Below are 27,094 nucleotides of genomic sequence, written 5' to 3'. Positions count from 1 at the left end.
ACTAAGAACTTCGAAGTGCACTTCGAAGTGAACTTCAAGTAGTGGTGATATTTTTTACCCTACAATTGAGCCTCGCCCTTTAAATCAGCAAGAACTGAATGATGTAGTACGGGATCTTGAATTGCCAAAAGATACTGCTGAACGTTTCGGATCTCGCTTAAAAGAAAACAATTTATTAGATGCTCAGACGAAATTTACATCAATACCTTTAGTTTATTCAGTGTATCTTAAAGAAACTTACGAAAACTTGAAAATTGTTTTGGAAAAAATAAACCAAACACGAATAGTTAATTTGCGGTGTTTTCCTAAAAATCTTGGCGACTACAGCGAGGAACAGGATGAGCGGTTCCATCAAGATGTTAAAGATATGGAAAGAAGGTATACAGGTTATTAGGATGTTATTAAGATGGCAGACTATTGTTGGATGTTGTATAGAAATGAAGCAAAAACTCATAAAAGAAAATCAACTAAAGGTAAATTTTTTTTAAAAAACAACATTATTATTAATTGTTCTGTTTAAATGTACTATTAATAGTTAAAGATAATAAAATAAAATAGTTAAAGATTGTATCACGGCAAGTGTTCTGAGGAATTATTTTCTCTAATTCTCCTTCCTCCACAAGTTTACGCGTGCTGGCTCTCGACGTCACTGCCTATCTGTGACACAAATTCCATCGCGCACGAAAAAAAATGGCAACTCCTTTCTTTGTCACACTTCCAAAAATGAAATTCTTTACCAGATCACATTTTTCCCCTCCTCTTATAACCTGGGTTCCGTCAAACGTTGCGTGAATCGTTCTTTCCGACTGTACTGGCCGTTACGTTTGGACTCTACTACCACTTACCATTAGATGGAGTAGAGACATTCACTTTCCCGTCAAATACAAAAAAAAAAAGCATTTATTGTTAGTTACATTTCCCGTATATATATATAATATAATATTACATTACATAATATAACATAAAATCTATATTGGTGCTAGACGTTTATTCCTATAGTTCAGTTTTTATTGTCAATAGACGTGGCGAAGGTGGAACAGGGTTCTGATAATATTTCTTATAAATCTTCTCCCATAAACCACACCGATCTTTTAGGAGAGATTCTTTCAGTTCGGATTCTTGCTTTAGAGCCATGTAGGGGGTACCGGCGCCACTCACTGGTAACCATTCCGGAATATAGGAGCTTTCGGGTTTTCTGTAAAATACAATTCATCTAATATAATACTTAAATGAGAAATCTATAATACTTCATAGTTTATTTTTTATATGACAAGTTATCTGTCATATTAGTTTATCTATTTAATTGATATTCGCACTTTCTGTTAATGTTTGTTTGAATATAAACAGTGTAATATCGAGAGAAGATGATATTGCTATGTTCTTAGTTTACTTATCTTCTTCATCCTTCTATACCTGATAAGTTCCCAGAACACTTCATTTGTTAAAATGCAATAATTAAGTAGTTTCATTCTAATGTATAATAATACAATTTCTTACCCTTTTGTGATAAAATTGAGCCAAATTTCTCTCATTGTGGTTTTCCACTTTGTCAAGTCATTTGGAATAAGACTTTCGTCACTTTGAGTTATATTCATTCCGTCTAAGATCACTAAAGACTGTGCACAATGATTCGCACCCTTCACGTTAGTGTGCGGTACAGCCGGCGTGCTGTCGTCGACGTAGGAGTACTCGTACAAGTAAACCTGGTCGTTACCAGCTTCTAACAAAAGTTTTATTGTTCTTAATGTTGGACATGCGAATATTACGTCTGTAAAGTAATTTACGTAATCTAAAATAGTATCGTCACTTACGGGTTTCTCTTTGAAATAGAACTTTTTAATGCTTTGCACCTCCCTAATCTTGTCTTCTTCATTTGAAAAGTGCAAATCAACTGGAAGAAAATCCTCAAAGTTAGTATTCATTCTTTCCTTCCACTGATCGAAAATATCAATCCGCATCAGCCCCTCCATATCAGCAACACCATATAAAATGGGTAATTTTTCAAAATCGCCATTTTTCAATAAGCTCATAGGATTATCTTCTAAGAATCTTTCTTCTCCGACGTCACGTTCCACGCAAGGTGACATGAGGAATGTGGATTCGGTTCTATGTGCGACGTTTCCAGATACTAACAATTCATAAGAAGCATTTTTGTAAAAGGTTTCTAGTTTAGAAATATCATTTAAGAGTATATTATCAACATCTAACGATCTTGCGTATTCTTTTGCATTATGAATAGGATTAACTTGGACACTGAACGGAGCAATTAAGTCACCACTTTCAGGAATTACTTTGTTAAATAAGCCTCTCGCCATCTTCGAAATCATTAGGAGTCCCACCGCGGAAGCTCCAGCACTTTGTCCAGCGATCGTAACGTCAAGTGGATCACCACCAAATCCTTCAATATTAGCTCTGACCCAGCGCAGCAATGCCACTTGGTCTTTCATACCCGCATTACCGGGTACATCTTCAGTACCCAGACAGAGAAAGCCATGCGGCCCGAGTCTATAATTAAATGTTACCGCAATTATTCTTTTATAATTAACAAGTTTTTTAGGAGTGAACATATTTCCATATCCAATTATATAACCGCCACCATGGACGTATACTACTACTGGTAGATTTTTTTCATCTGTATCGGGTACAAAGACATTGGCGATAAGACAATCTTCCTTTTTTATATTATTTTGGATGAGAAAGGAATCTGGTTGAGGGCATATTATTCCTAAGTCAACAGCGTTGAATGGCTCTTGCCAGCTAGGAGGCGGTAGTGGTGCCTAAAAGTAGAATCTTTGCATTAATATATTTGGTACAAGTTCTTTCGAATATTGTACGTAAGTCTCATAGAAACAATTCGACAGCAAAAATAAGCGAAGTAATCAAAAAATAAAAAAGTAAAAAAGTGACATGAATTATAAAAATAAAAATAAGCCTATGGGTGATGGTGATAACTTACCATCAGTTGGCCTATCTGCCCTATAATAACTAAACTATATATTATCTATGACGTACGAACCGCAAGAGCGTGAGGTGTATCAAACGTGAAAAGAAATAAGGCTTTACCTTAAGATAATAAAATATTAATATAATATGATCATGTTTTATCTATCTATGCTTTTATTTTTTTTAATATTTATTTATTTACAAAATATAAATAAACATTACAGGTTGAACCTAAAGCTTTTACTTACTTAATTAATACACTTACTTACTTAATTATTACAGTTTGTATGTTATTGCCGTTTTGCGAAATACAGCAGGTGATGAGTTAAACAAGTCAAGGCTCGGATTCCAGGCCAGGAAACCATTGAGCAAAGTCATCGCGCGCATCAAAGGTGACTTGCTCACTAATATAATATTACTAAATTATAATTAAAAATATGTTTAATTAATTAATTATTAAATGCAATCTGCATTTAATAATTAATTGGGCATATTTCTAATATTTTATTTTTCTGTGTACATGGATATTAAAGCATAGAGTATGTGATAAATGGTACCTACCCAAACAGACTTGCACAAAACCCTACCACCGTATTTATGATAACATAATATCTATTATGTGCTTACATATATGATATAATATATAACTTACCTTGAATTTCTGTGAAGCAGTAGGTGCTGTGGCGTAAGGAATGCCATAATATACAAATACATTTTCATTAGGATCCTTGAAGCCCCGCACGGGACCCTGAGCTGTGTCTATCACACGTGACTCTGCTTTAGCAGATAAAACTTCTCCGAACATAAACAAGGAACTAACCGCTGCAAGAAACCACATGGCGACACGATTGCCCGTAATGTAATAAACGAGAATCACTAACACTTGTTTATCATTGGCATAATTATACTGCAACATACTTAAATGTCTATATGCTATCAGAATGCTATCATTTTTATCTTAGAACGTTTAATTATAATGACTTGCGAAACAAAATGTACAATTAACAAAAAAAAGATAAAAATTTATTTTATACTAAAACTCTTGTTATTGTAGCATGAAATAACTCAAAATATTACAGGCAAAAATCAAAATATTAAAATGGTTTTTAAAAAAGCACCCTTCATTTTTAATGTATTTACAACGTTTTAAAAATTTATCTTTTACTAAACATTATGCTCCAGCTTCACACGGGTATAAATCACTAATAAAGAAAATGATATTAAGTAAATTTATTTATTTTATAACGTTTATTTATGTTTTCATAAATATGACATAAATGAGAAATAAAACATTAAACAAAATGGGCCCACGGGTAATAGATTCAATTTGGTTAATTTTAACCGTTACGCAATTTGGTTGCACGTATTTTTGAACCTGATATCTTCTAAAGTATTCATTCGAATGAAATAGTGCAAAAGACAATTTTAATCTGTATTAAGCAAATGCCCAAAGTAGCATTAATTATCTGATTAGGTTAAATAATTAATTGAAGAATACACCTTCGAGTAAAACCTATAGTTTTTACTAATAAATAAATAGATAAAATAGTTTTTGTACAAGGAGTAGAAAAAGGTTTTTTTAAAAAAAAAAAAGTCATGCGGAAACAGTTATGTGCAAAATACTTAAAAATTATATACAGGAACCTGCCTCATTTATCGCACTTTCTTTTATTAAAAACCGTATCAAAATCCATTGCGTGGCTTAGAAGAAGTACGCGGAGATACAGACAAAGGCAAACAGCGACTTCTTTATATCCAATTTAGAGATACATAGCTTTCGTGCATCGGCAATAGTTTAGACTTTGGACAGTACTCACCTTTTTTTGTAAATATGTCGCAACAATTTTGAACTTCTTGTCCGATTTGCAAAGTTTAAAAGGTAATATATATCTACATAAAACATTTAAAATTATTATGTTATTCATTTTGATGTGTCTTTGTAAATTAAAATCAAACTAAAGTTGCCGTAACTTTTCCTACAAATATTTTATATAAAGGTTTCGTGGGTCTCTTATAGTGTTGGCAGTGTTCACCGGCGTCTAGAGCCCTAGACCGGCAATTTTATCGCTGACTATTTCAGCATACATTTCAAGAAATAAGCAATATACTTACATAATACATAGCCTATGTCTGTCCTGTAACTATTTACTAAAACATTATAAAAGTTCCATGTCAATGGGATTAGTTGTTTTACATGAATTCGGAAAATAACAATAAATAAACAAAACTTGCCTTTTATTAATGTAAGCCGATGATAAAAATAGCTAAAAAAATTAAGAAACATATTTGTTACAGGAAATTTAATTAAAGTGATGCCTAAATATACTTATATATTTAGCCACCATATGCATGCTCCTCTTATATCTCTTCCCTATTTTCTTAAGAATCGCTGTTTTCTGGTGGAGGAGCTGGAGGCGCTATTGGGTACGCGTAATACTTGTCGTAGATTCTTTCCCAAAATAAGGCTATTTTCTTCATCAAAGATTTTCTTAATTCAAAAATTCTACTTATATACAAATGTGGTGACCAATTCTTACCCACTGGTTTCCATGTCCTTAACTTAGACCCGGGAATAATTGGTTCACTGAAAAAGATATTCTCATACAAATCAAAACTTATTGACATATTACATCACAAGCAATAAAATTAATTTATACTTACCCTTCGGTTACAAAATTTAACAAAGTTTCCTTAAGTATATCTTTTATTGTCTTAAGATCTTCAACATCATATTTATACTTGAGTGTTTCTTCCCAATAATCTTTTAAAACTCCGATCGTCTCAGAACATTGGTCAGCAACACTCGCATTAATGGGTAATACTGCATTATCATAAACATTTTTCGAAATCATATATAGATATATTTGTTTGTGTCCAGATTCTACATGTAATTTTGCTGATCGCAGTGTTGGGTATGCGAACATGACATCTGTAAAATATTCTACAAATTCTCTTGTCGTTTTTTTTCCTATTATTTTATCACCAAAATAAAAGGTTTTTATTTCTTCTGCGACCCGACGTTTTTCAGTTTCATTTTCAAATTGTAAATCAGCCGGCAAAAACTCTAAAAACCTTATATTCATCCAATATTCCCAATATTCTAATAACGGGACTCGTAATTGTCCTTGAATTTCGCCATAGCCATACAACATAGGAAGCTTTTCATAATTTCCAGATTTTATTATATTAACTGGACTATCATCTAGAAATCTTTCTTCCCCCAAATCGCGTTCTACACAGGGAGACATCAAAAAGGTAGAGTCTGGCCTGGCCAAAACATTTTTTGAGTTTAATTCTACGTAAGATAGATTTTTATAAAAAAATTCTAACTCATCAAAATTATCTACACTTTCAAATTTAAAGAGGTCAGCATAGCGTTTAGCATTTTCAATAGGATTAATCTGAACACTAAATGGTGCAGTACTAACACCGCTTTCGGCGATTACTCTTTTAAATAAACCTTGTGCCATTTTTGATACTGACATTAGATCTACTGAAGATGAACCGGAATTATAGCCTGATATTGTAACCTCATCAGGGTTTCCACCGAAGTTTGCAATATTATTCTTTACCCAGCGTAGTAATGCAACTTGGTCCTTCATACCAGCATTACCAGGTACATCTTTTGTACCAAGACAAAGGAACCCATGAGCTCCTAATCTATGGTTAAATGTAACTTGAATTATTTGTTTACTTTTTATATAATTTCCATCAGTTTTGATATCACCCCATCCTATAGTAAAAGCTCCGCCATGAAAATGCACTAGGACTGGAAGCTTTTTCCCATTTGTTTCAGGCGTATACACATTCGCAATAAGGCAATCTTCTTGAACGATTTTAGTTTGAGCAATCATGGTCATTACATCATTTTGCGGGCATACAATATCTTTATCGATAGCTTCAAATGGTTCCGTCCAAACTGGTGGGGGGAGAGGCGCCTGAAATCACGGAAAACACAATTACATGGCGAGCACTGGTTTTCGCATTACCATTGGATATTACACAACTAATGTTAAAGGTTAACGGAAACGATTTAGTTCTGTACAAGGTAACCTTTTTTTAATGCAGGGTATAAAGCTCTGTATCGATAAATTTTAAAAATAACATTCCCTTCGCGTATGTTATTTTGTATTCTATTGTTGACTATTAAAAAAAATGGTTAAAATTCAGGTAAAATTATTGTAAGTACATAATTATTTTTAAAACAATGGTAGAACGGGAAAATCTTAAAGTACCGATGTCCATCTGACCGATTTCAGCCTCGGCGGCCAATCTCAAGGGAGACTAGCCAACCCTCGTGCGGTTGGCTAGTCTCCCATATTATAGTACACAAGTTTGTTTCTCTTAATCATTTCACTCTCATAATCCGATGGGATGGCAATCCGACACGACCGGAAAGTGTTCAGGCTCAGGACCAAAGTTTCATGTGCTTTCCGAAGCGCGGGAGAGTAAACAATGCCATTTTCCAAAATTCCCGCTGCTACAGAGATTTTCTCAATAAAAAAACACAATGACTTTTTAATGACCCGAGCTGAGTTGGCAATACAAGACCTCGGGATCTGCGGCCTTAAAAGCTAACCAGTAGACTTACGAAGAAATCGAGTTACAATAGTACGAGAATTTAAACGATTACTAATACGAATTGTGTTTATCCATTTCATTTATTTTCTTAAATACTGACAAACATTATGCATGCAAACAACCTGTGACCAACATCCCTTCTTACAGTAGGATTTGTTTAAGCGTAAACATAAACATTTTACAAGGTGGTAGGGCTTTGTGCAAGCCTGTCTGGCTAGGTACCACCCACTTGTCAGATATTCTGCCGCTAAACAGCAATACTTAGTATAGTTGCGTTCCGGTTTGATGGGTGAATGAGCCAGTGTAACTACAGGCACAAGGCACATACACCTTAGTTCCCATGGTTGGTTGGCGCATTTGCAATGTAAGGAATTATTAATATTTTTTACATCGCCAATGTCTATAGGCGGTAGGGTTCACTTAACATCAGGTGGCTCATTTGCTTGTTCGCCTACCACTAACATAAAAAAAACTTCTAATCTAGTTTAGTTGCATATATACATATATTCATCTCCAACCTTAATATAATTCAACTTCAGGAATATTTTATAACTAACACTAAAATAACAAATATTTTATGAGTTTTATTACTAACTAACTAAGCCTACGTACTGATAAGTACCTAAGTATTTTCTATCGGTGACGGATATCCGGGTATAAGTTACGTCGAACAAAACTTGACAGGTCCAATCTTTACAATAGCTATATATCTTCTAAATTTAAAGCACAACGAGATATTTTTATTTAGCGAAGCGAGTTAGCTACTAAAACAATAAATAAATAAACGACGAATGTCGTGTATATTATACGAATGTGGTGTATATACTCATTGCATCTAAAAGCGTCATCGTTTTAAATATATAATTTTATAGAGTAGTATAAATTGCAGAGATGGCCTAGTGGTTAGAACGCGTGAATCTTAACCGATGATCGTGGGTTCAAACCCGGGCAAGCACCACTGAATTTTCATGTGCTTAATTTGTGTTTATAATTCATCTCGTGCTTGACGATGAAGGAAAACATCGTGAGGAAACCTGCATGTGTCTAATTTCATTGAAATTCTGTCACATGTGTATTCTACCAACCCGCATTGGAGCAGCGTGGTAGAATAAGCTCCAAACCTTCTCCTCAAAAGGGAGAGGAGGCCTTAGCCCAGCAGTGGGACATTAACAGGCTGTTACTGTACTGTATATATTGCGAGTATTTTCATACAAAGATTTGTTACACATCTATAAATGTGTCAATGAAAAAAAAATATATGCACTTGCCAAGCTTTCATGCAATTTAAGTCAAATATTTGAATTTTATCAACAACTAAATATTAAAACTATTCTATTTTATATTCTATATAATAATTACTACTATTTATTTAGCTAACACCCAGTGGTCTAGGCGTAAGACGTAGGTATACCACCTCCATTAACTACTCAAAAATCATTTTTTTTTTAATTTATTAATTTTACTTTAGTAGTTTCAAAGTAATTATAAGTAGCAAAAACACAATTGCTCTAACTTAATTTTATGTAATATCCAGTAAGTTGGATTAATTACAGTAAGACAAAATAATTAACAAATTACAAGATTTTTTTATGTTATAATAATTGCAAGTAACAGTTCATCAATCAACTGAGAGAATAGAATTAAAACACGTTCTAATTGACTCATTTAACCTTTAAAGCTGATTAAAATATTATTCAGTTATTAATAAAATAATTAAGTATAAAATGTTAACTTATTTGAATTTAATAACATCTACTCTTAGTAAGCTAAGAAAATCATTTTCTTTGATTTGATTTTTTTCTTAATTATTTTCTTTGGCAAATGAGCAGAGGCCATCCTGTAAGTAGGTAGGTAGGTGTAGGTGACAACCTACGCTCATAGGCACTGCAAGATATATAATATACTTATATTATCAACTATGATCTAAGCTGTAATACCCTTGATTGATGAAGCCTTATTTTTAAACTGGCTTACTCACCAATCATACCAGAATAAAGCAATGCAGAGTCTTGATGTTTGACAGTATAACTGTTGAATAGTACCCAGAAGAGCTTGCACAAAGCCCAAGCGCCAGGAAATTTGGATGTAAACTTTAATATGTGTATGTTTATTTTGTACAAGATTGATAAATATAATATAAGAATCAATTAAATGATGTGATAAAGTTCTTTCCTCCCTTCCAGTCAACCTATAGAGATATTATTACTAATTAAACATTTACGAAATTACATTACTGTATACTATAATTTTATTATAATCATTCAGATAACATAAAAAAATATAATTTATAAACATATTTAGATTAAACAACAAAGCTATTAATTGTTTAGCTAAATGTAATGCTTTAAAAAACGTTCAATAACAATGTCTAAAATTAGTAAATACTGTATTAAAATAGTAAGGTACGCTAAGTAAGTTTATAAGATTTAGATTTCGTACAATGTAAGAAAAACATTTTTTTTATTGCTTTGTGTATAATTAATTATAATCATTCCATCACGTCGTACACAATATTAGGTACACTAATTTTCACATCATCCAATAAATACGCATTTTAATCTTATATAAATATATTCAATTTGCATTTTTTGCACTTGATATTTTCGCCAAGGTAATATCGTCTGTCAATGTCAACTATCATCTGTCATGTGTCATTTTTATTCAATTCATTCTTCAGTCTTCTTTGTAAGCATAGTGAGGTTTTAATTTAATATTATCGTTCAATTATGCTTGTTCATAATGACAAATAAAAAAAAATATAAATATATTATTATAATAATAGTAGTTTATTATTAGAGATGAAATCTTTAAAAACAATACGAATAAATTAGTGTTAAATTTATAATTCTAAAAGTACTTCAATATTAGCTTTTTTACTGTCTAAAATAAATATATAATAAAGTTTTCAAAGTAATAGGTATATATTGAATTAGTGTTCAAAAATACTGGAACATAACACACAAAACAACTCTAAAAATATTTATTTATATTTCGAACAAAGTTGAATAAAATCACAAAAGAATTGTTAAAGATGTTACAATAATATTAAAATATTTTTGGTATGACTTTCTTTACCAAGTGGGAGAAGGCAGATATCATAATTGAATATATGTAAGTATAAACTTATATATATATATAAGTTATATATATATATATATATATATATATATTATATTAAGTTAAGATAAACATTAAATGACTAATTCGCGTAAAATACAATAAATATAATATATTCTACTTTATATTAAATACTTTATCAAGCATCTATAGTGTATATATAAGATATAGGAAAAGACAATAACATTTTAAATTAAAGGGATTAATGTATATTTTAAGCTTTATATATCTTGTGTGTTAGTCAAAACCGTAAAAACTCTTTATAAACAAAATATGAATTAAAATTTGTTTTTTCATTTAGCTTGAAAATAGAGATACAGAATTATTCTAAATAGCCATTCCATAGGACTGATGCATTAATTTTCCGGTACTTTAATATAAAAACAGTAGTTAGTAGTTGCAAAATAAAACTACAAAAAAAGTAGTCTTTGACTAATTGTTGTTTAAACTATTTTCATGCATAAAATCGACATGTCGAATTATTATTCTTTAACTTAAATGAAAGAGTGATAAATAATCAAACATATTTTCGCATATTATATAATATTAATGGTGATGTAGTAAGAATACGTTAATTTCGTTTATCATTTATCATCACACATATCATTGCGAATAAATTGCATTTAAAACCCCCATGGAACATCTTTAAGGTGAAATGAATCACTAAATCAATATTTTAAATCGATTATTTTAATCGATATTTTTTCCTCAAATAACCAGTTTTTCGATAAATCACTAGGTAGGTTTATCAAACTAATAAAACTAGGTATGAGTTGTAGGTATACTGTCGTATGTATAGTATACCTGCAACTCGTTGACACTTGTTTATAAGGAAAAATTCAACAAAAAATTATTACAGTATGAATTATAAATAATAAAATTGCACGTTCAACATAATTTGTAATGGGCATATACAAATTCATGAAAAGTTATATATTAAGTATATTTTATTTTTAGTTACCTACCTTAAACTTTTCATGGCCGGTTGGTGCTTTAGCGTAAGGTATACTATAAAATACAAAAACGTCTAAAGCTAAGTCCTTATATCCACGGACGGGGCCTTGAGTCAAATACACCAAACGTGATGGAGGGTCATCACAAAGGACTAAGGAAAATATGAGAAAGTTAAGATACACTAGCCAATACATTTTTGCACGGCACACCTGACGTTTGTAACGCAAACACGGCGAATGAATTGAATGACGCTAGCGGTATTCATAAAAGTCGGTAAACCAGTTAGCCTATATGACAATGCAGGGGCTCTAATTTATTTTCTCGTCATATTACGAATTATTTAAAAATTATGCCAAAAATGTATATGTTCATAAAAACTGACTAAATTTATTTATTAGTAACATGCACTATCTGACGCGGTTTCTTGCCTGCGCATATTAAAAAAAATATATCTAGCTTACATACACTTCATCTAACTGTGACTTATTTATAGAAAGCGATCATTTGTATGTATACTCCACACATGATTACGATTCGAAGCTATTACGTCCATACTTTTGGTCGATTTGTCTTTGACAATCAGTATTTATCTATATCATAATAAGTAACGTATTCATTTAAAGCGTTTTTATAAATATAAATCGCCTTTTCCGTTTGGACGCGTAGAATTAGAAATATTCGAATAAACATGAAAAAAAATAATGGCAATCGGTAATATGTGAGTAATACAGGCGGCGGAGAGATAGTAATGGCTCAATACGGAATATAATATACCTAATGACACATATTTGTTTTAATATCATTATCTTCATCATTAGGTGATCTCCTAAATTTTCCCTATTTGAAGCCGGTACAGCTCGTAGTACCTATGTGATTTTAAGAAAATTGTAAAATAATATTATATAGATAGATATAGATACGGTAAAATAGTAATAATATTATCATCATCATCATATTCAGCCCACACTAATCCACTGGTTGACATAGGCCTCCTCACAGGCGCGCCAGTTCTCCCGGCCCTGTGCTAGTCGCATCCATTGAGCACCCGCCATCTTCCTAAAATCGTCTGACCATCGGGCCCGTGGTCTGCCCACTGGCCTTTTAGCTTCTCTAGGCCACCACTCCGTGACGACTTTAGTCCACCTTCCGTCTTCTCGTCTGGCCAAGTGTCCAGCCCATCTTCACTTTAACCTCGTGAATGAATATTATGCTCACTCTAAAACATTATCTATTTTTTTTCTATATTATCTGTTGTTTTGACATATTTTGTAATATGTAATTAACATATTATAAAATAAAGTTGGCCGAATTTGTATGCCTGTCTGAACACGATAAACTTACAAAATTACTGAACGGATCTTCATAAGGTTTTCACCAATGGACGTAGTGATTCATGTGGAAACATGACAATAAATGTTGAAGGTGTCAAAAAAAAAACATGCCGTTGGGTTCTTTTCTGTCGTGTACTGTGATATAAATGTTCTAGGTAACTATTTGTTGATATAATGAAAAAATATGATTCAACGGTGCACTTATCTTGATTCCCTTTTAACAAATTAAAAAAATATATATTAAACAGGAAAACATTATTGAAAATGTAATCATTATAAACATAATAATATATAGCTATATCACTTACTTACCTGTCATTAGAACTTCAACTTTAAGGTCATTATATACTCTTGTATCTCGATGAAGTATTTGTTATTGAAGCATATGTTATGTAAGCAAGATATGCTTACAAAATCATTAGTCTATCCTATAGAGAAAGAAAGTACAATACAGCAACAGTAACAGCCTGTTAATGTCCCACTGCTGGGCTAAGGCCTCCTCTCCCTTTTGAGGAGAAGGTTTGGAGCTTATTCCACCACGCTGCTCCAATGCGGGTTGGTAGAATACACATGTGGCAGAATTTCAATGAAATTAGACACATGCAGGTTTCCTCACGATGTTTTCCTTCACCGTTAAGCACGAGATGAATTATAAACACAAATTAAGCACATGAAAATTCAGTGGTGCTTGCCCGGGTTTGAACCCACGATCATCGGTTAAGATTCACGCGTTCTTACCACTAGGCCATCTCGGCTTCTCGGAAAGAAAGTGCGAACTACGAATTAAGATACGAAAAATAGGTTACGAATTATTATAGACAACAGTTAATAATATAAATTTCTAACCTTTATTATTTTGCAAAAACCGCTCTTTATGAGCGTCGACTAAGATGCAACGCAAAGTTAAAAATCAAGTAGTGTAAGTAAAAGTATATCAAGTAGTAACGATAAGAAACGTGCGTCGCTTATTGTACGTTGTTGGCACTATGCCAGAAACCATCACGCAAGTGTCAACAACAACTGTACAAAGTTTCAACTTAATCGAATCAACGGTATAGGAACGCTTTAGGGATAAATAAGCAAACAAATAACATGTAAGGAACCGAAAGAAAGCAGATGGACCACTCGGTAGAGATCTTCTCGGTTTGTCCTCCTTAAGCACCAAAAACCAAGCAATGTTTAAAATCTACGATCCGTGTGTGTACGGTAATCTAGTGGCAAATGACCACAACCATCTGATCTATTTTTTTCAATAAAAACCGTACTCAACCCTTATGTACTCTGGAAACTCTAATATAGATTTTATACATATTTTTAGTTTTTTCTTATTTAAAAAAAATAATTTTGTTACAACAACTATCAATATCTTTAAAGCTGAGATAGATTCATAGTAACAGCCTGTTAATGTCCCACTGCTGGGCTAAGACCTCTCTCTTTTGAGGAGAAGGTTTGGAGCTTATTCCACCACGCTGCTCCAATGCGGGTTGGTAGAATACACATGTGACAGGATTTCAATGAAATTAGACACATGCAGGTTTCCTCACGATATTTTCCTTCACCGTCAAGCACATGATTAGAGAGATGAATTATAAACACAAATTAAGCACATGAATATTCAGTGGTGCTTGCCCGGGCTTGAATCCACGATCATCGGTTAAGATTCACGCGTTCTAACCACTAGGCCATCTCAGCTATTAATAGATAGATTCACATATAGATATATTTTAATGACAACTGTATCGTTGGTCTAGTGGCTAGCTTATAAAACTGCACATCCCGATATCCTAGGTTTACACACCGGGTTTGGCCAGCAAAATGTTTTAGGGGTTTTCTGTTGAAAACTTCAATAGAAACACGGCGTCTGAAAGTTAGAAGTATGTAGATTTCCGTTCTTCGGAAAGATGTGTCTTCGCTCGTTCGCCTGAAATTTTTCGTTCGTATCAAAATTGCCGACCCATCGAACTATGAACTCTCATAGAAAAGAAAATGCACATTATTATAATTATCCTAAATTCGACACTCATCAAAATAGCTGTGACAAAATCTACGTGTGTCGCAATTAATTTAAGAAACTTGGATATATTTGAACAGCAGAGTGGATTATGCTTCGATCCGTCTCCTTAAGGCGAGAATCTATGTTAATTGGGCTTATTTGAATGGTATTAAAATCTTTTCCCTCGGTAATCGTTAGTAAAAAAATAAATAAAAAACTTATAAATTTATTAATTTATATCATCATTTCCCTCCATTAATCAAAAAACAATTAGATGCACTAGAAATAAATAAGCAAAATACTGCCTATTTTCGTAATTATTCCCTTTTCGCTTTTATCACATATCACAAGTTTTTTTATTGACTTATATATTATTATATCAGCATGTTAAATAATACAACACCAACGGAATCTTTGGCTTGTTTTCGCAATCTAATCTACGTTTATACCGTTTTTAGCGACTCTTGTAAGTACTCGATGCGCGCAAATCTAAAATGCGGGTTGCATATCTCTATCGCCTAATAAATGGGTACAGGACGAAACGAGCTGAACAAAACTATGACAATTTTCTCCACAAACACAGGGTGCAGGGAGTGCGAGGTCTGCCTGAGGCATATTCATCGTTAACGCTCAACAGAGTGAAGTGAGACATAGACATATAAAGAAACCCGGAACTGGAAGAATCATTTCGGATTTGTAATTTTACTTTTAGATTTTGAAAGACAAATTTCATACAGTACAAAACATTTACTGAAAAATAGGGTTTTACTTTTTTATATCCTTGTTTAACTTAATTAATTGCCCCAAAAAACAGAACATTATATTCATGTTCTTATTTATACAAATTCTCTGAAATTCTTCAAAGCTCAGATTTTTGTATAAAAGGACGAGTAGGTTTTATAGGAAACCGATAGTATTTATCATAAATTTCTTCCCAGAACATCATCCTTTTCTTCAACAAAGGTCCTCTTAATTCTAAAGTGTTATTGATGGACATATGTGGTGACCAGTCAGATTGTACTGGCCGCCATGCTGGTAGCTTAGAATCAGCTGGCACAGGATTTCTGGAAAAGACAAAATACCATTTTCAATTCGCCGTTCTCATCATTATGATGATTGATGTACTGGTAATCATCATAAATGATTATATTAGTATAATAATATCATCATTTATGTCATTGTTATCTGTTGTCTCAGAAAGTGCTTGTGAAATTAATTCTGTAAAGATCTTTATGAAAATTTCACTGTAGACCTTCATAGATGCTTTTTTTTACACAAGGTACCCGACCCGATAAAATCCGGTAACGATATTTACTTAACGATACCGCAACGCACAGCGAACGTTTTGCATACGACTTTTTGGCTATATCATCGATACCACTATATTGTTTTGAGTTTTAATCTGCAACCATATATTATGTTGCTGACAGCACAACATACTACTATTTTGTCAATAGCCAAACAACCGTGATAGAATTGTTGTTTTTAAATACAAGATAAATAATTCGATTAAGTCGATTAGTGTTGTGTAGCTCGCCTTTTCTTTTTTTATTAAATTATAACTAAGATGTGAACAAGATAAGGAAGCAAGTGGTACTCACCCAGTTGTCATAAAATTTAACCATAATTCTCTTGTAATCAATTTCATTTTCTTAAATTCTGATGATATTGATTTTTCATTCATTAAAGTTTCGTTCCAATATCCATCTAAAACAGCTACTGTTTGTGCACAATGATTTGCTCCGCGAATATTAGTGTGCGGAATTATTGGGGTATCGTTGTCTACAAACGAGTACTCGTATAAATATATTTGGTTATGTCCATTTTTCAGGTGCAACTTTACTGACCTTAGTGTCGGATATGCAAAAATAATATCTGTAAAATAGTCGATATACGCTAAAACCGTTTCCTCTCCTACCATTTTGTTACCAAAATAAAAATATTTAATTTCTTTTGCTACTTGTTCTTTTTCAATTTCATCTCTAAACTGTAAATCGGACGGAAGAAAATCAGAGAATTTTACATTCATCCGGTCCTTCCAAATGTCAAAAAGAGGCATGCGAAATAATCCTTCCATTTCAGCAAATCCATATAACATTGGAAGTTTTTTATAGTTACCAGACTCCAATATTTGAACTGGGTTTTCATCAAGAAATCGTTCTTCACCCACATCACGCTCCACACATGGGGACATCAAGAAAGTAGAATCTGTCCTCTCCATGACATTTGGTAAATTTAATTCTTCAATGGATACCGCTTTAAAAAAATCTTCTAAAGCGTAGAAGTCTTCTACATTTTCGAAATTAAGCATTTTTGCATACTCCTTAGCATTCTTAATGGGATCGGATTGAATACTAAACGCTGCAGTATTTGCACCACTCTCTGGGATAACTCTTTTAAATAACCCTTGTGCCATTTTTGAAATCATTAGAAGATCTACCGCGGATGAACCAGCACTATAGCCTGCTATTGTAACTTCATCAGGATTGCCGCCAAATTTTGCAATATTTTTGTTAACCCAACGTAATAATGCAACTTGGTCCTTCATACCAGCATTACCAGGCACGTCTTCTGTACCAAGACAAAGGAATCCGTGGGCTCCTAATCTGTAGTTAAACGTTATCGCAATAATTTTGTTGCTTTTTACCAATTTTTTTGGCTTAAATACGTTTCCCCAACCTAAAACATAAGCGCCACCATGGACATAAACGACGACTGGAAGTCTTGTATCAATTTTTTCTGGGACATAAATATTCGCAATGAGACAATCTTCTTGAGAATTTTCACTGGTCATATTCATATAGCTGCCTTGTGGGCATTTAATATCCTTTTCCACGGCATCAAAAGGTTCAGACCAGGTTGGTGGCAAAAGAGGAGCCTAGAAAAAAACAGCAATTTATTTAGCAACCGTTTTTGGGAGAAACCATAGCTAATATTTATAATAGAATAACATCGCAACAAGTACCAATTGAATACCAGATACAATTAAACTTTTCAACTTTGTTTTTAATTGCTGTTACAAAACGCGCAATCTAAGTTGACCGGTCGGGAATTAGCACGAGTGGCGGCGCAGATATAATTTTTAGAAACAAAAGCGAGCGCGCATGGTAACTAAGATTAGTGATCAAAATATATTCTATATTCTGCAGTTACATTCAAACTTACTCGTACATAAATTGTCGATTAGCGTTATTTTTTTAAGAACTTAGGTTCAGAAGTTAACTTTACACTGACATGAGATTCCATCTATCCTTGATCGGTGTTGAATTTAAAAGTATTAATAATTAAACTTAAACCTTATAACACACTGTAAATAGTACAACAACCTCAGACTTCATTATTAAAGGACTTCAAAAAAGCAATTGGTGATTATTTCGTCTGTATATTGTGTACATTTTTTTGCGATTTCACTTTTTTTGCTTATGAACAAGTTTTAATGATTCTTTTTACGTTGGGTTCAGTATAACTCGACAATGGCCCCATCTTAATTCCATTGGCATTGAGCATGATTTAATTTGTAATTGAAGCATATATTGAGGCTATATTTAGTCTTTATTTATTTTCTCTCTCTTCACACAACGGACATTAAAATATTTTTTTCACATATATGGAAAAAATCTTGTCTTACGAATAATTTAAAACATTTTTTGTTTTAAAATTTGTATAATACTTTTTGATGAAAGACTCAAACTATTATAATTATAATTTATTACAGTTATAATAAACACTATAAAAATTACGACTAATTTTCGATATACGATAAATAATCAATTTGCGAGATTATTTACAAATTAATTTAAAAAAAAAAAAAACGAATAAATAATATCTAATAATGTGTCCTTATATTACCTTGAATCTGTCGCGTCCAGTCGGCGCTGTAGCGTACGGTATACTATTGAAGACAAATACATCATCATTTACATCTTTATATCCACGCACGGGACCCTGATCAAGCTGAACTAAGCGGGATTGAGGATCAGCACAAAGTACTGAGTATAACAGATAAAGAAATATTGCAATCCGATACATTTTCACACTACTGGTTCGTATCACAAACACTTAGTGACTGAAGCTTGGCGGAGTTGTTATAAATATTATCTCGGAATGAAATTCATTACACACCTACAAGTCATCATTATTGTACAAATGAATTACACTTATTATAATAACGAGTTTCATTCATAAGTCCAATGTGTAAAGGTGATCGGAAATTTCGTAGAAATCAAAATAAATGTACAAGAAAATAACTTGGTATATAATTTTACAAAACTATTCTATATTATTGTATTATGTGTATATCATAAGAATATCGAAGTAAATATCGCAATGAAAATAGTAATTGTATTCGCTTATAAATGTTTTTTCTGACATTTTGTATGCTTTATTATACTTTCGTAAATCGATTTAATCGAATCGCTTCCGATAAATTCGAATAATATATCTAGAATATGAAAAGTTTGGAGTTTTAGGCATTTTAAAACGATTTGTTATTTATGATAAGCTATAATTATTTACGCTTTTTAATTTTAGAAGCTACTTTAATATAATAAATTGGCGATTATTATTATAATATAATATTTAATGGTTATATATTTTTATGTAAATTTTACTACCTTTTATTTATAATAAATTAAACCTGCTTTGAAAATATAGTACCCAAGAAGAGACATAACCATGACTGGTCCAAGAAACAGCTTAGAGTCAGCTAGCTGTTACTGGATTGCTAGAAAAAACCATTTTAAATTCTCCGTTCTCATAATTATAATAATGTACAACATTGTGTTGTAAATAATTGTAAACCAAAAATATAAATTAAAGATATATAAAAAACAACATGAATTTATTATCTGTTGTTTTTGACAAAATAGTTTTAACATATTTTGTAATATGTAGTTAACATATTATAAAACACAGTTCGCCGAATTTGAGTGGATGTCTAAACAAGATAAAACTTACAAAATTGTATAAGAATATTAGATAACGAAAAAATAATAATAATATTATGCTTACTCTAAAACATAACCTACTTTTCATTTTATATTATCTGTTGTTTTTATTTCAAAATAAATAATTTTAACATTTGTAAATAACTACATATTATAAAACAAAGTCCGTCGCGTATGTAAGTCTGTCTGAACGCGATAAACTCAAAAATTACCAAACGGACCTTCATACGGTTTTCACCGATGGCGGATGTGATTCATCAGGTTAGGTGTATAATTAGTGGAAATTGGCTGAAATATGACGTTTATATTTATAAATGTTAAAGGTCAAAAAAAAAAACATGCCAATTAGGTTCTTTTCTGACGAGTGCCGCGTGAATCAATAGTTATATTCATTATGATATCTTCCTTGCTTTCTAACAAATAAAAAATAATAATATATAAAGTGTTTAACAGGAAAACGTTGTTAAAAAGGTAATAGTTATAGACATAATATGTTGCAATAACGTATCATTAGAACTTTAACTTCAAGTACATATACTCTTGAATCTTATCTAGCTAACAAAATAATTATCTATCCTTTAGAGAAACAGAAATAAATTATTAGATGGGATACGAAATGTATATTGCGAATAAAATAGTTATTATTATATATTCCTAACTTTTATTCTTTGGCAAATGCCGCTCTTTATAAGCGTCGACTATAATACGATAACGAAAAATTAAAAACCCGCTTACTCCGAGTTAATCTACATAAGTCAAGTAGTGTCTGTAAAAATATATACATACAGTTCGCAAATTATATATATTTTTATTAATAATTAACGATACGAAACGCGCGTCATTTATTGTACGTTGAACTATCCAGAAACCACGTCGCAAGAGCCCTCCAGTGTTCCCGCCGCTTCAACACCTGACTGACGACAGTATCGTTGGTCTAATGGCTAGTTTATAAGGCCGCATATCCCTATATCCTAGGTTCAAACCCCAGGTTTGGCCAGTAAAAAGTTATTGGGGTTTTCTGTTGAAAATTTCTTTTCTGACAAAATGTATGTGTCAGAAGTAATTTAGAAACTTGGATATATTTGAACAGCCAAGTGGATTAAGCTTCGATCCGTCTTCTTAAGGCGAGAATATATGTTAATTGGGATCACTTTAATGGCATTAAAATCTTTTACCTCGGTAATCGATAGCAAAAATTTTAGGATCTGCAATTTTACTTTTAGATTTTGAAAGAAAAATTTCATTCAGTATAAAACATTTACTAAAAAAAGGGGTTTTACTTTCTTGCTTGTTAACTTTGTTTAACTTAATTTATTGCTACAAAAAACACAACATTATATTCATCTTCTTATTTATACAAATTCTCTGAAATACTCAAAGCTCAGATTTTTTTGTAAAAGGACGAATAGGTTTTATAGGAAACCGATAGTATTTATCATAAATTTCTTCCCAGAATATCATCCTTTTCTTCAACAAAGGTCCTCTTAATTCTAAAATTTTATTGATGGACATATGTGGTGACCAGTCCGATTGTACTGGCCGCCATGCTGGTAGCTTAGAATCAGCTGGTACAGGATTTCTGGAAAAGACAAAATACCATTTTCAATTCGTCGTTCTCATTATTATAATGATTGATGTACAATCATCATCATGAATGATGATGATATTAGTATATTTTTTTTTTTTTTTTATATTCGCCGGGAGGGCAAATGACTCTAGTCCACCTGATGGTAAGTGGTAGTAGAGTCCAAACGCGACGACGGCCAGTACAGACGGGAAAAACGTTCTGCACTAGCCGCCTTCGCCTTGCCGGCCCGCAAGATGCCTCTTCACGCCTCGTTTGAAGGAACCCGGGTTGTAAGAGGAGGGGAACACGTGAGCTGGTAAGGAATTCCATTTTTTGGAAGTGCGACAAAGAATGGAGTTGCCAAATTTCTTTGTTCGCGATGGAATTGATGTCACAGTTAGGCGGTGACATCGAGAACCAGCTCGCGTGGACTTAAGAAGGAAGGGGGAAGCAGGAATTAGAGAGAATAATTCCTCAGAGCACTCGCCGTGATACAGTCGATAGAAAGCGCTCAGTGCTGCTATCTCACGACGCAATTGTAAAGGTTCAAGGGTGTTTGTGACCTTTACGTCGCCAATAATGCGTACGGCACGTCGCTGCAACCGGTCCAAGGCCTCAAGTAGGTAATAGTACCATTACAAGGCATATTTTTCATTAATTATCATCCCAATTCAAGAAGAATTATTTAAACTTTAAAATCGTACGAACAAATTATTGTGACTTAGCAAGACTAATAACAATATTTGTATAATAGCAAAATTGTTATCTGTCTATTTTATTATGTGTGTGTATCTTATTATGTTGCTGACGGCGCACACTGTACTATTTTGTCATTTACAAAACAACCGTGATAGAATTGTTGATTTACGAGATAAATTAAATAAGTCGATTAGTATTATGTAGTTAACCTTTTCTTTTTTCATTAAATTATAACAAAGATGTGAACAAGATAAGGCAAGCGGTACTCACCCATTTGTCATAAAATTTAACCATAATTCTCTTGTAATTAATTTCATCTTCTTAAATTCTGGTGATATTGAACTTTCATTCATAAAAGTTTTGTTGAACAATCCATCTAAAACCGCAAATGTTTGTGCACAATGAGTTGCTCCGCGAATATTTGTGTGTGGTATTATTGGGGTATCGTTGTCTACAAAGGAGTACTCGTATAAATATATTTGGTTATGTCCATTTTTCAGGTGCAACTTTACTGACCTTAGTGTCGGATATGCAAAAATAATATCTGTGAAATAGTCGATATACGCTAAAACCGTTTCCTCTCCTACCATTTTGTTACCGAAATAAAAATGTTTAATTTCTTTTGAAACTTGCTCTTTTTCATTTGCATCTCTAAACTGTAAATCGGACGGGAGAAAGTCTGAGAATTTTACATTCATCCGATCCTTCCAAAGCTCAAAAAGAGGCATGCGAAATAATCCTTCCATTTCAGCAAATCCATATAACATTGGAAGTTTTTTATAGCTACCAGACTTCAATATTTGAACTGGGTTATCATCAAGAAATCGTTCTTCACCCACATCACGCTCCACACATGGGGACATCAAGAAAGTAGAATCTGTCCTATCCATGACATTTGGTAAATTTAATTCTTCAATGGGTACCGCTTTAAAAAAATCTTCTAAAGCGTAGAAGTCTTCTACATTTTCGAAATTAAGCATTTTTGCATACTCCTTAGCATTCTTAATGGGATCGGATTGAATACTAAACGCTGCAGTATTTGCACCACTCTCTGGGATAACTCTTTTAAATAAGCCTTGTGCCATTTTTGAAATCATTAGAAGATCTACCGCGGATGAACCAGCACTATAGCCTGCTATTGTAACTTCATCAGGATTGCCGCCAAATTTTGCAATATTTTTGTTAACCCAACGTAGTAATGCAACTTGGTCCTTCATACCAGCATTACCAGGCACATCTTCTGTACCAAGACAAAGGAATCCGTGTGCTCCCAATCTGTAGTTAAACGTCACCGCGATAATTTTGTTGCTTTTTACCAATTTTCTAGGCTTAAACATGTTTCCCCAACCTAAAACATAAGCGCCGCCATGGACATAAACGACGACTGGAAGTGTTGTATCAATTTTTTCTGGGACATAAATATTCGCAATGAGACAATCTTCTTGATAATTTTCACTGGTTATATTCATGTAATTGGCTTGTGGGCATTTAATATCCTTTTCCACGGCATCCAACGGTTCAGACCAAGTTGGTGGCAAAAGAGGAGCCTAGAAAAAAACAGCAATTAATTTAGCAACCGTTTTTGGGAGACACCATAACTAAAATTTATAATAGAAAACATCGCAACAAGTACCAATTGAATACTAGATACAATTAAACTTTTTAACTTTATTTTTAATTGCTATTACAGAACGCGCAATTTAAGTTGGCCGGTCGGAAATTGGCACTAGTGGCGGCGTAAATATATTTTCTAGAAACAAAAGCTAAGAGCGCGTATGGTAACTAAGATTAGTGATCAAAATATGTATATTCCGCGGTTACATTCGGACTTACTCGATTAGCGTTATTTTTTTTAAGAACTTAGGTTCAGAAGTTAACTTCACACTGACATAAGATTTCATCTATCCTTGATCGGTGTCGAATATTAAAGTATTAATAATTAAACTTAAACTTTATATCACATCGTAAATAGTACAACAACCTCAGACTTCATTATTAAAGGACTTCAAAAAAGCAATTGATGATTATTTCGTCTGTATATTATGTACATTTTTTTGCGAGTTAACATTTTTTGCTTATGAACAAGTTTTAATGATTCTTTTTACGTTGGGTTTAGTATAGCTCAACGATGGCCCCATCATAATTTCATTGGTATTGAGCATTATTTAAATTGTATTTGAATTATATATTGAGGCTAATTTTTAGCCTTTATTTTTTGGATAGTAAAATTTTCTTCACACAACGGACATTAAAATATTTTTTTCACATATATAAAAACAATGTTGTCTTACGAAGGATTTAAAATATTTTTTGTTTTAAAATTTTAGTAGCATTAAATTTTCTGGCATAATACTTTTTAATGAAAGACTGAAACTATTATAATTATAATTTATTACAATTATAATAAACACTATAAAAAAGGTTACGACTAATTTTCGATATTCTTTAAATACAATTATATTCTTAGAAATACGATAACTAAGCAATTTGCGAGATTATTTCCAAATTAATTAAAAATCAAACGAATACATAACAATAATGTGCCCTTATATTACCTTGAATCTATCGCGTCCAGTCGGTGCTGTAGCGTACGGTATACCATTGAAGACAAAAATATCTTCATTTACATCTTTATATCCACGCACGGGACCCTGATCAAGCTGAATTAAGCGGGATTGAGGATCAGCACAAAGTACTGAGTATAATAGACAAAGAAATATTGCACTCCGATGCATTTTCACACTACTGGTTCTTATCGCAAACACTTAGTGACTGAAGCTTGGCGGAGTTGTTATAAATATTATCTCCGAATGAAATTCATTACACACCTACAAGTCATCATTATCGTACAAATGAATTATACTTATTATAATAACCAGTTACATTCATAAGTCCAATGTGTAAAGGATTTGATCCGAAATTGCATAGTAGTAAAAATAAATGTACAAGAAAAATGACTGATATATCATTTTACTAAGCTGATCTATACTATTGGATTATGCGTATCTCATAAGAATATATATACAGTAATAGCCTGTGAATGTCCCACTGCTGAGCTAAGGCCTCCTCTCCCTTTTTGAGGAGAAAAGTTTTGGAGGCTTATTCCACCACGCTGCTCCAATGCGGGTTGGTGGAATATATATGTGGTAGAATTTCATGCAGGTTTCCTCACGATGTTTTGTATAGCGAATTATAAAGGTAATATTTTATTTTCGTTAATCGATTTAATCGATTCGCTTCCGATTAGTTTGAATGATATGTCTAGAATATGAAAAGTTTGGAATTTTAGATATTTTAACGATTATATACGAACGATTTATAATAAAATGGTGTATATTATTATAATTTACTATTATTTTTAATGCGCATGGTAAATTTGATGTGAATTTTACAAGCCTTTTTTTAAAATAAATTAAATCTGCTTTTGAATGATAGTATCCAAGAAGAGTCTAAACCATTACTGGGCCTAGAAATAGCTTAGAGTCAGCTGTTACTGGATTGGTTAAAAGAAAAAAACTACCATTTTAAAAATTATTTTTTTACACGAGGTATTGTGTTACTGGTGGTAGGGCTTTGTGCAAGCTCGTCTGGGTAGGAACCGCCCACTCATCAGATATTCTACAGCAAAACAACAATACTTGGTATTGTTGTTTTCCGGTTTGAAGGGTAAGTGAGCCAGTGTAATTACAGGCACATCTTAGTTCCCAAGGTTGGTGGCGCATTGGTGATGTAAGCGATGGATAAAATTTTTTACAATGTCCATTGACATCTATGGGCGTTGGTGTCCACTTACCATAAGGTGGCCCATATGCTCGTCCACCTTCCTATTGTAAAAAAAAATCTCCGTTCTCATAATTATAATAATGTACAACATACATACATATATAAACAATTTCTGATATGTATATCAATTATAGCGATAGGATATCGCATAAACTATAAATATAAATTTAAGATAATGATTTATAAAAACAGCTTGAAGTTAAAGTAAATATATCAAGTAGATCTATATTAAACATTACTACCCACTATGTTGATGATAAACTAACCGAATTAAAATGAACAAAGAGCTTTTAAAAAAATAATTTAATAACCATCGTGAATGATGATAATAATATTAATATAATGATCTCATAGACATATACTTTTATTTTTCATTTACTATATTCATCATCCCAATTTGAATATTATTATTTCAATTTTAATATCATACCGACAACTAATTTCGACGGCAAAACTAAGCAACATAAATCATTAAATAGCAAAGTTACTATTTCTTGTCTAAGAAAGTGCATGTGAAATTCATTGTGTAAAAAACTATATAAAACAGCATTATAGACCCAAACTGATAAAATCCAATAAAATTTACTCAACGATACCGCAATGAGTTTTAATCTGCAATTACGGTACTGAAATCACACTGTACTACTCTTTTATCTTACTCTTTTATTATTTTTTTATGTTTTAAAACAACCGTGATCGAATGTTTGTTTTCAAATACAAGAAGGTAAATAAAATAAGTCTATTAGTAATGTGTACCTAATCTTGTCTTTTTTCATTATATTATAACACAGATGTGAACAAGATAAGGCAAGCGGTACTCACCCATAAAATTTAATCATAATTTGTAATCAATTTCATCTTCTTAAATACTGGTGATATTGAATTTTCATTTCAAACTTCATCTAAAACAGCATTTGTTTGCGCACAATGATTTGCTCCGCGAATATTATTATGCGGAATTACTGGGGTATCGTTGTCTTCAAACGAGTACTCATATAAATATTTTTTTTAAATTTTTTTTAGTATATACTTATATTTTATTTTATATTTGTTTATATCAATTTTCCACGTACATCTTTACTGATCTCAGTGTCGCATATGCAAAAATAATATCTGTGTACTTGTATGTATGTGTACTGTAAATATACCATTTTGTTACCGAAAAATAAAAATATAAAAA

The 27,094-nt window shown here is 32.3% G+C and overlaps 3 protein-coding genes across 8 annotated transcripts in view; all 3 read right to left on the bottom strand.

Annotated features, from left to right (window-relative positions):
* Positions 1-24,917, bottom strand: part of LOC126773704 (cholinesterase 1-like) — a 35,144-nt gene extending 10,227 nt beyond the window's left edge. Inside the window, exons 1-4 of one of the 4 annotated variants that reach the window (XM_050494807.1) lie at positions 24,687-24,911; positions 22,402-23,678; positions 21,240-21,444; positions 15,757-15,776 (exon numbers count right to left, since the gene is read on the bottom strand). In XM_050494807.1, coding sequence (XP_050350764.1) covers positions 21,240-21,444; positions 22,402-23,678; positions 24,687-24,866 — 1,662 coding nt within the window. In that variant the 5' untranslated portion in view covers positions 24,867-24,911 and the 3' untranslated portion in view covers positions 15,757-15,776. Of the gene's footprint in view, positions 1-15,129; positions 15,984-16,520; positions 17,798-18,768; positions 18,999-21,239; positions 21,445-22,401; positions 23,679-24,686 lie in introns of those variants that run through there. The other 3 variants (XM_050494815.1, XM_050494789.1, XM_050494799.1) reach the window with 3 other exon arrangements.
* Positions 900-3,917, bottom strand: LOC126773664 (putative inactive carboxylesterase 4). 2 transcript variants are annotated; one of them, XM_050494723.1, is made up of 3 exons: positions 3,596-3,913; positions 1,498-2,777; positions 900-1,195 (listed from the first exon to the last, which is right to left on the bottom strand). In XM_050494723.1, exons 1-3 carry the CDS (start codon positions 3,857-3,859, stop codon positions 994-996), a joined length of 1,746 nt encoding a protein of 581 aa, XP_050350680.1. In that variant the 5' UTR covers positions 3,860-3,913; the 3' UTR covers positions 900-993. The 2 variants fall into 2 exon arrangements, with proteins under 2 accessions (XP_050350680.1, XP_050350689.1); XM_050494732.1 differs by lacking the exon at positions 900-1,195 and having other exon boundaries at positions 1,507-1,720; positions 1,812-2,777; positions 3,596-3,917.
* LOC126773682 (esterase FE4-like) lies at positions 5,162-11,847 on the bottom strand. 2 transcript variants are annotated; one of them, XM_050494758.1, is made up of 3 exons: positions 11,607-11,847; positions 5,605-6,881; positions 5,162-5,527 (listed from the first exon to the last, which is right to left on the bottom strand). In XM_050494758.1, exons 1-3 carry the CDS (start codon positions 11,787-11,789, stop codon positions 5,323-5,325), a joined length of 1,665 nt encoding a protein of 554 aa, XP_050350715.1. In that variant the 5' UTR covers positions 11,790-11,847; the 3' UTR covers positions 5,162-5,322. The 2 variants fall into 2 exon arrangements, with proteins under 2 accessions (XP_050350715.1, XP_050350723.1); XM_050494766.1 differs by lacking the exon at positions 11,607-11,847 and adding an exon at positions 9,503-9,526.
* Positions 24,918-27,094: the final 2,177 nt, after the last annotated feature.

This window comes from Nymphalis io, chromosome 2 (assembly GCF_905147045.1).
Source record: "Nymphalis io chromosome 2, ilAglIoxx1.1, whole genome shotgun sequence".
Taxonomy (NCBI): Eukaryota; Metazoa; Arthropoda; class Insecta; order Lepidoptera; family Nymphalidae; genus Nymphalis; species Nymphalis io.
Note: the sequence above shows the minus strand (reverse complement) of the source record. Positions and strands in the feature narration are given on the sequence as shown.

What these genes read in the sequence shown, in the direction of transcription:
- LOC126773664 (XM_050494723.1), bottom strand. Translation starts at nt 3,859, where the DNA reads ATGTTGCAGTATAATTATGCCAATGATAAACAAGTGTTAGTGATTCTC. An exon ending in CTGCTTCACAGAAATTCAAG is followed by an intron (nt 2,778 to 3,595) that starts GTAAGTTATATA and finishes TTCTACTTTTAG; the next exon opens with GCACCACTACCGCCTCCTAG. An exon ending in CTCAATTTTATCACAAAAGG is followed by an intron (nt 1,196 to 1,497) that starts GTAAGAAATTGT and finishes TGTATTTTACAG; the next exon opens with AAAACCCGAAAGCTCCTATA.
- LOC126773682 (XM_050494758.1), bottom strand. Translation starts at nt 11,789, where the DNA reads ATGTATTGGCTAGTGTATCTTAACTTTCTCATATTTTCCTTAGTCCTT. An exon ending in CCGGCCATGAAAAGTTTAAG is followed by an intron (nt 6,882 to 11,606) that starts GTAGGTAACTAA and finishes CCGTGATTTCAG; the next exon opens with GCGCCTCTCCCCCCACCAGT. An exon ending in TTAAATTTTGTAACCGAAGG is followed by an intron (nt 5,528 to 5,604) that starts GTAAGTATAAAT and finishes TATCTTTTTCAG; the next exon opens with TGAACCAATTATTCCCGGGT.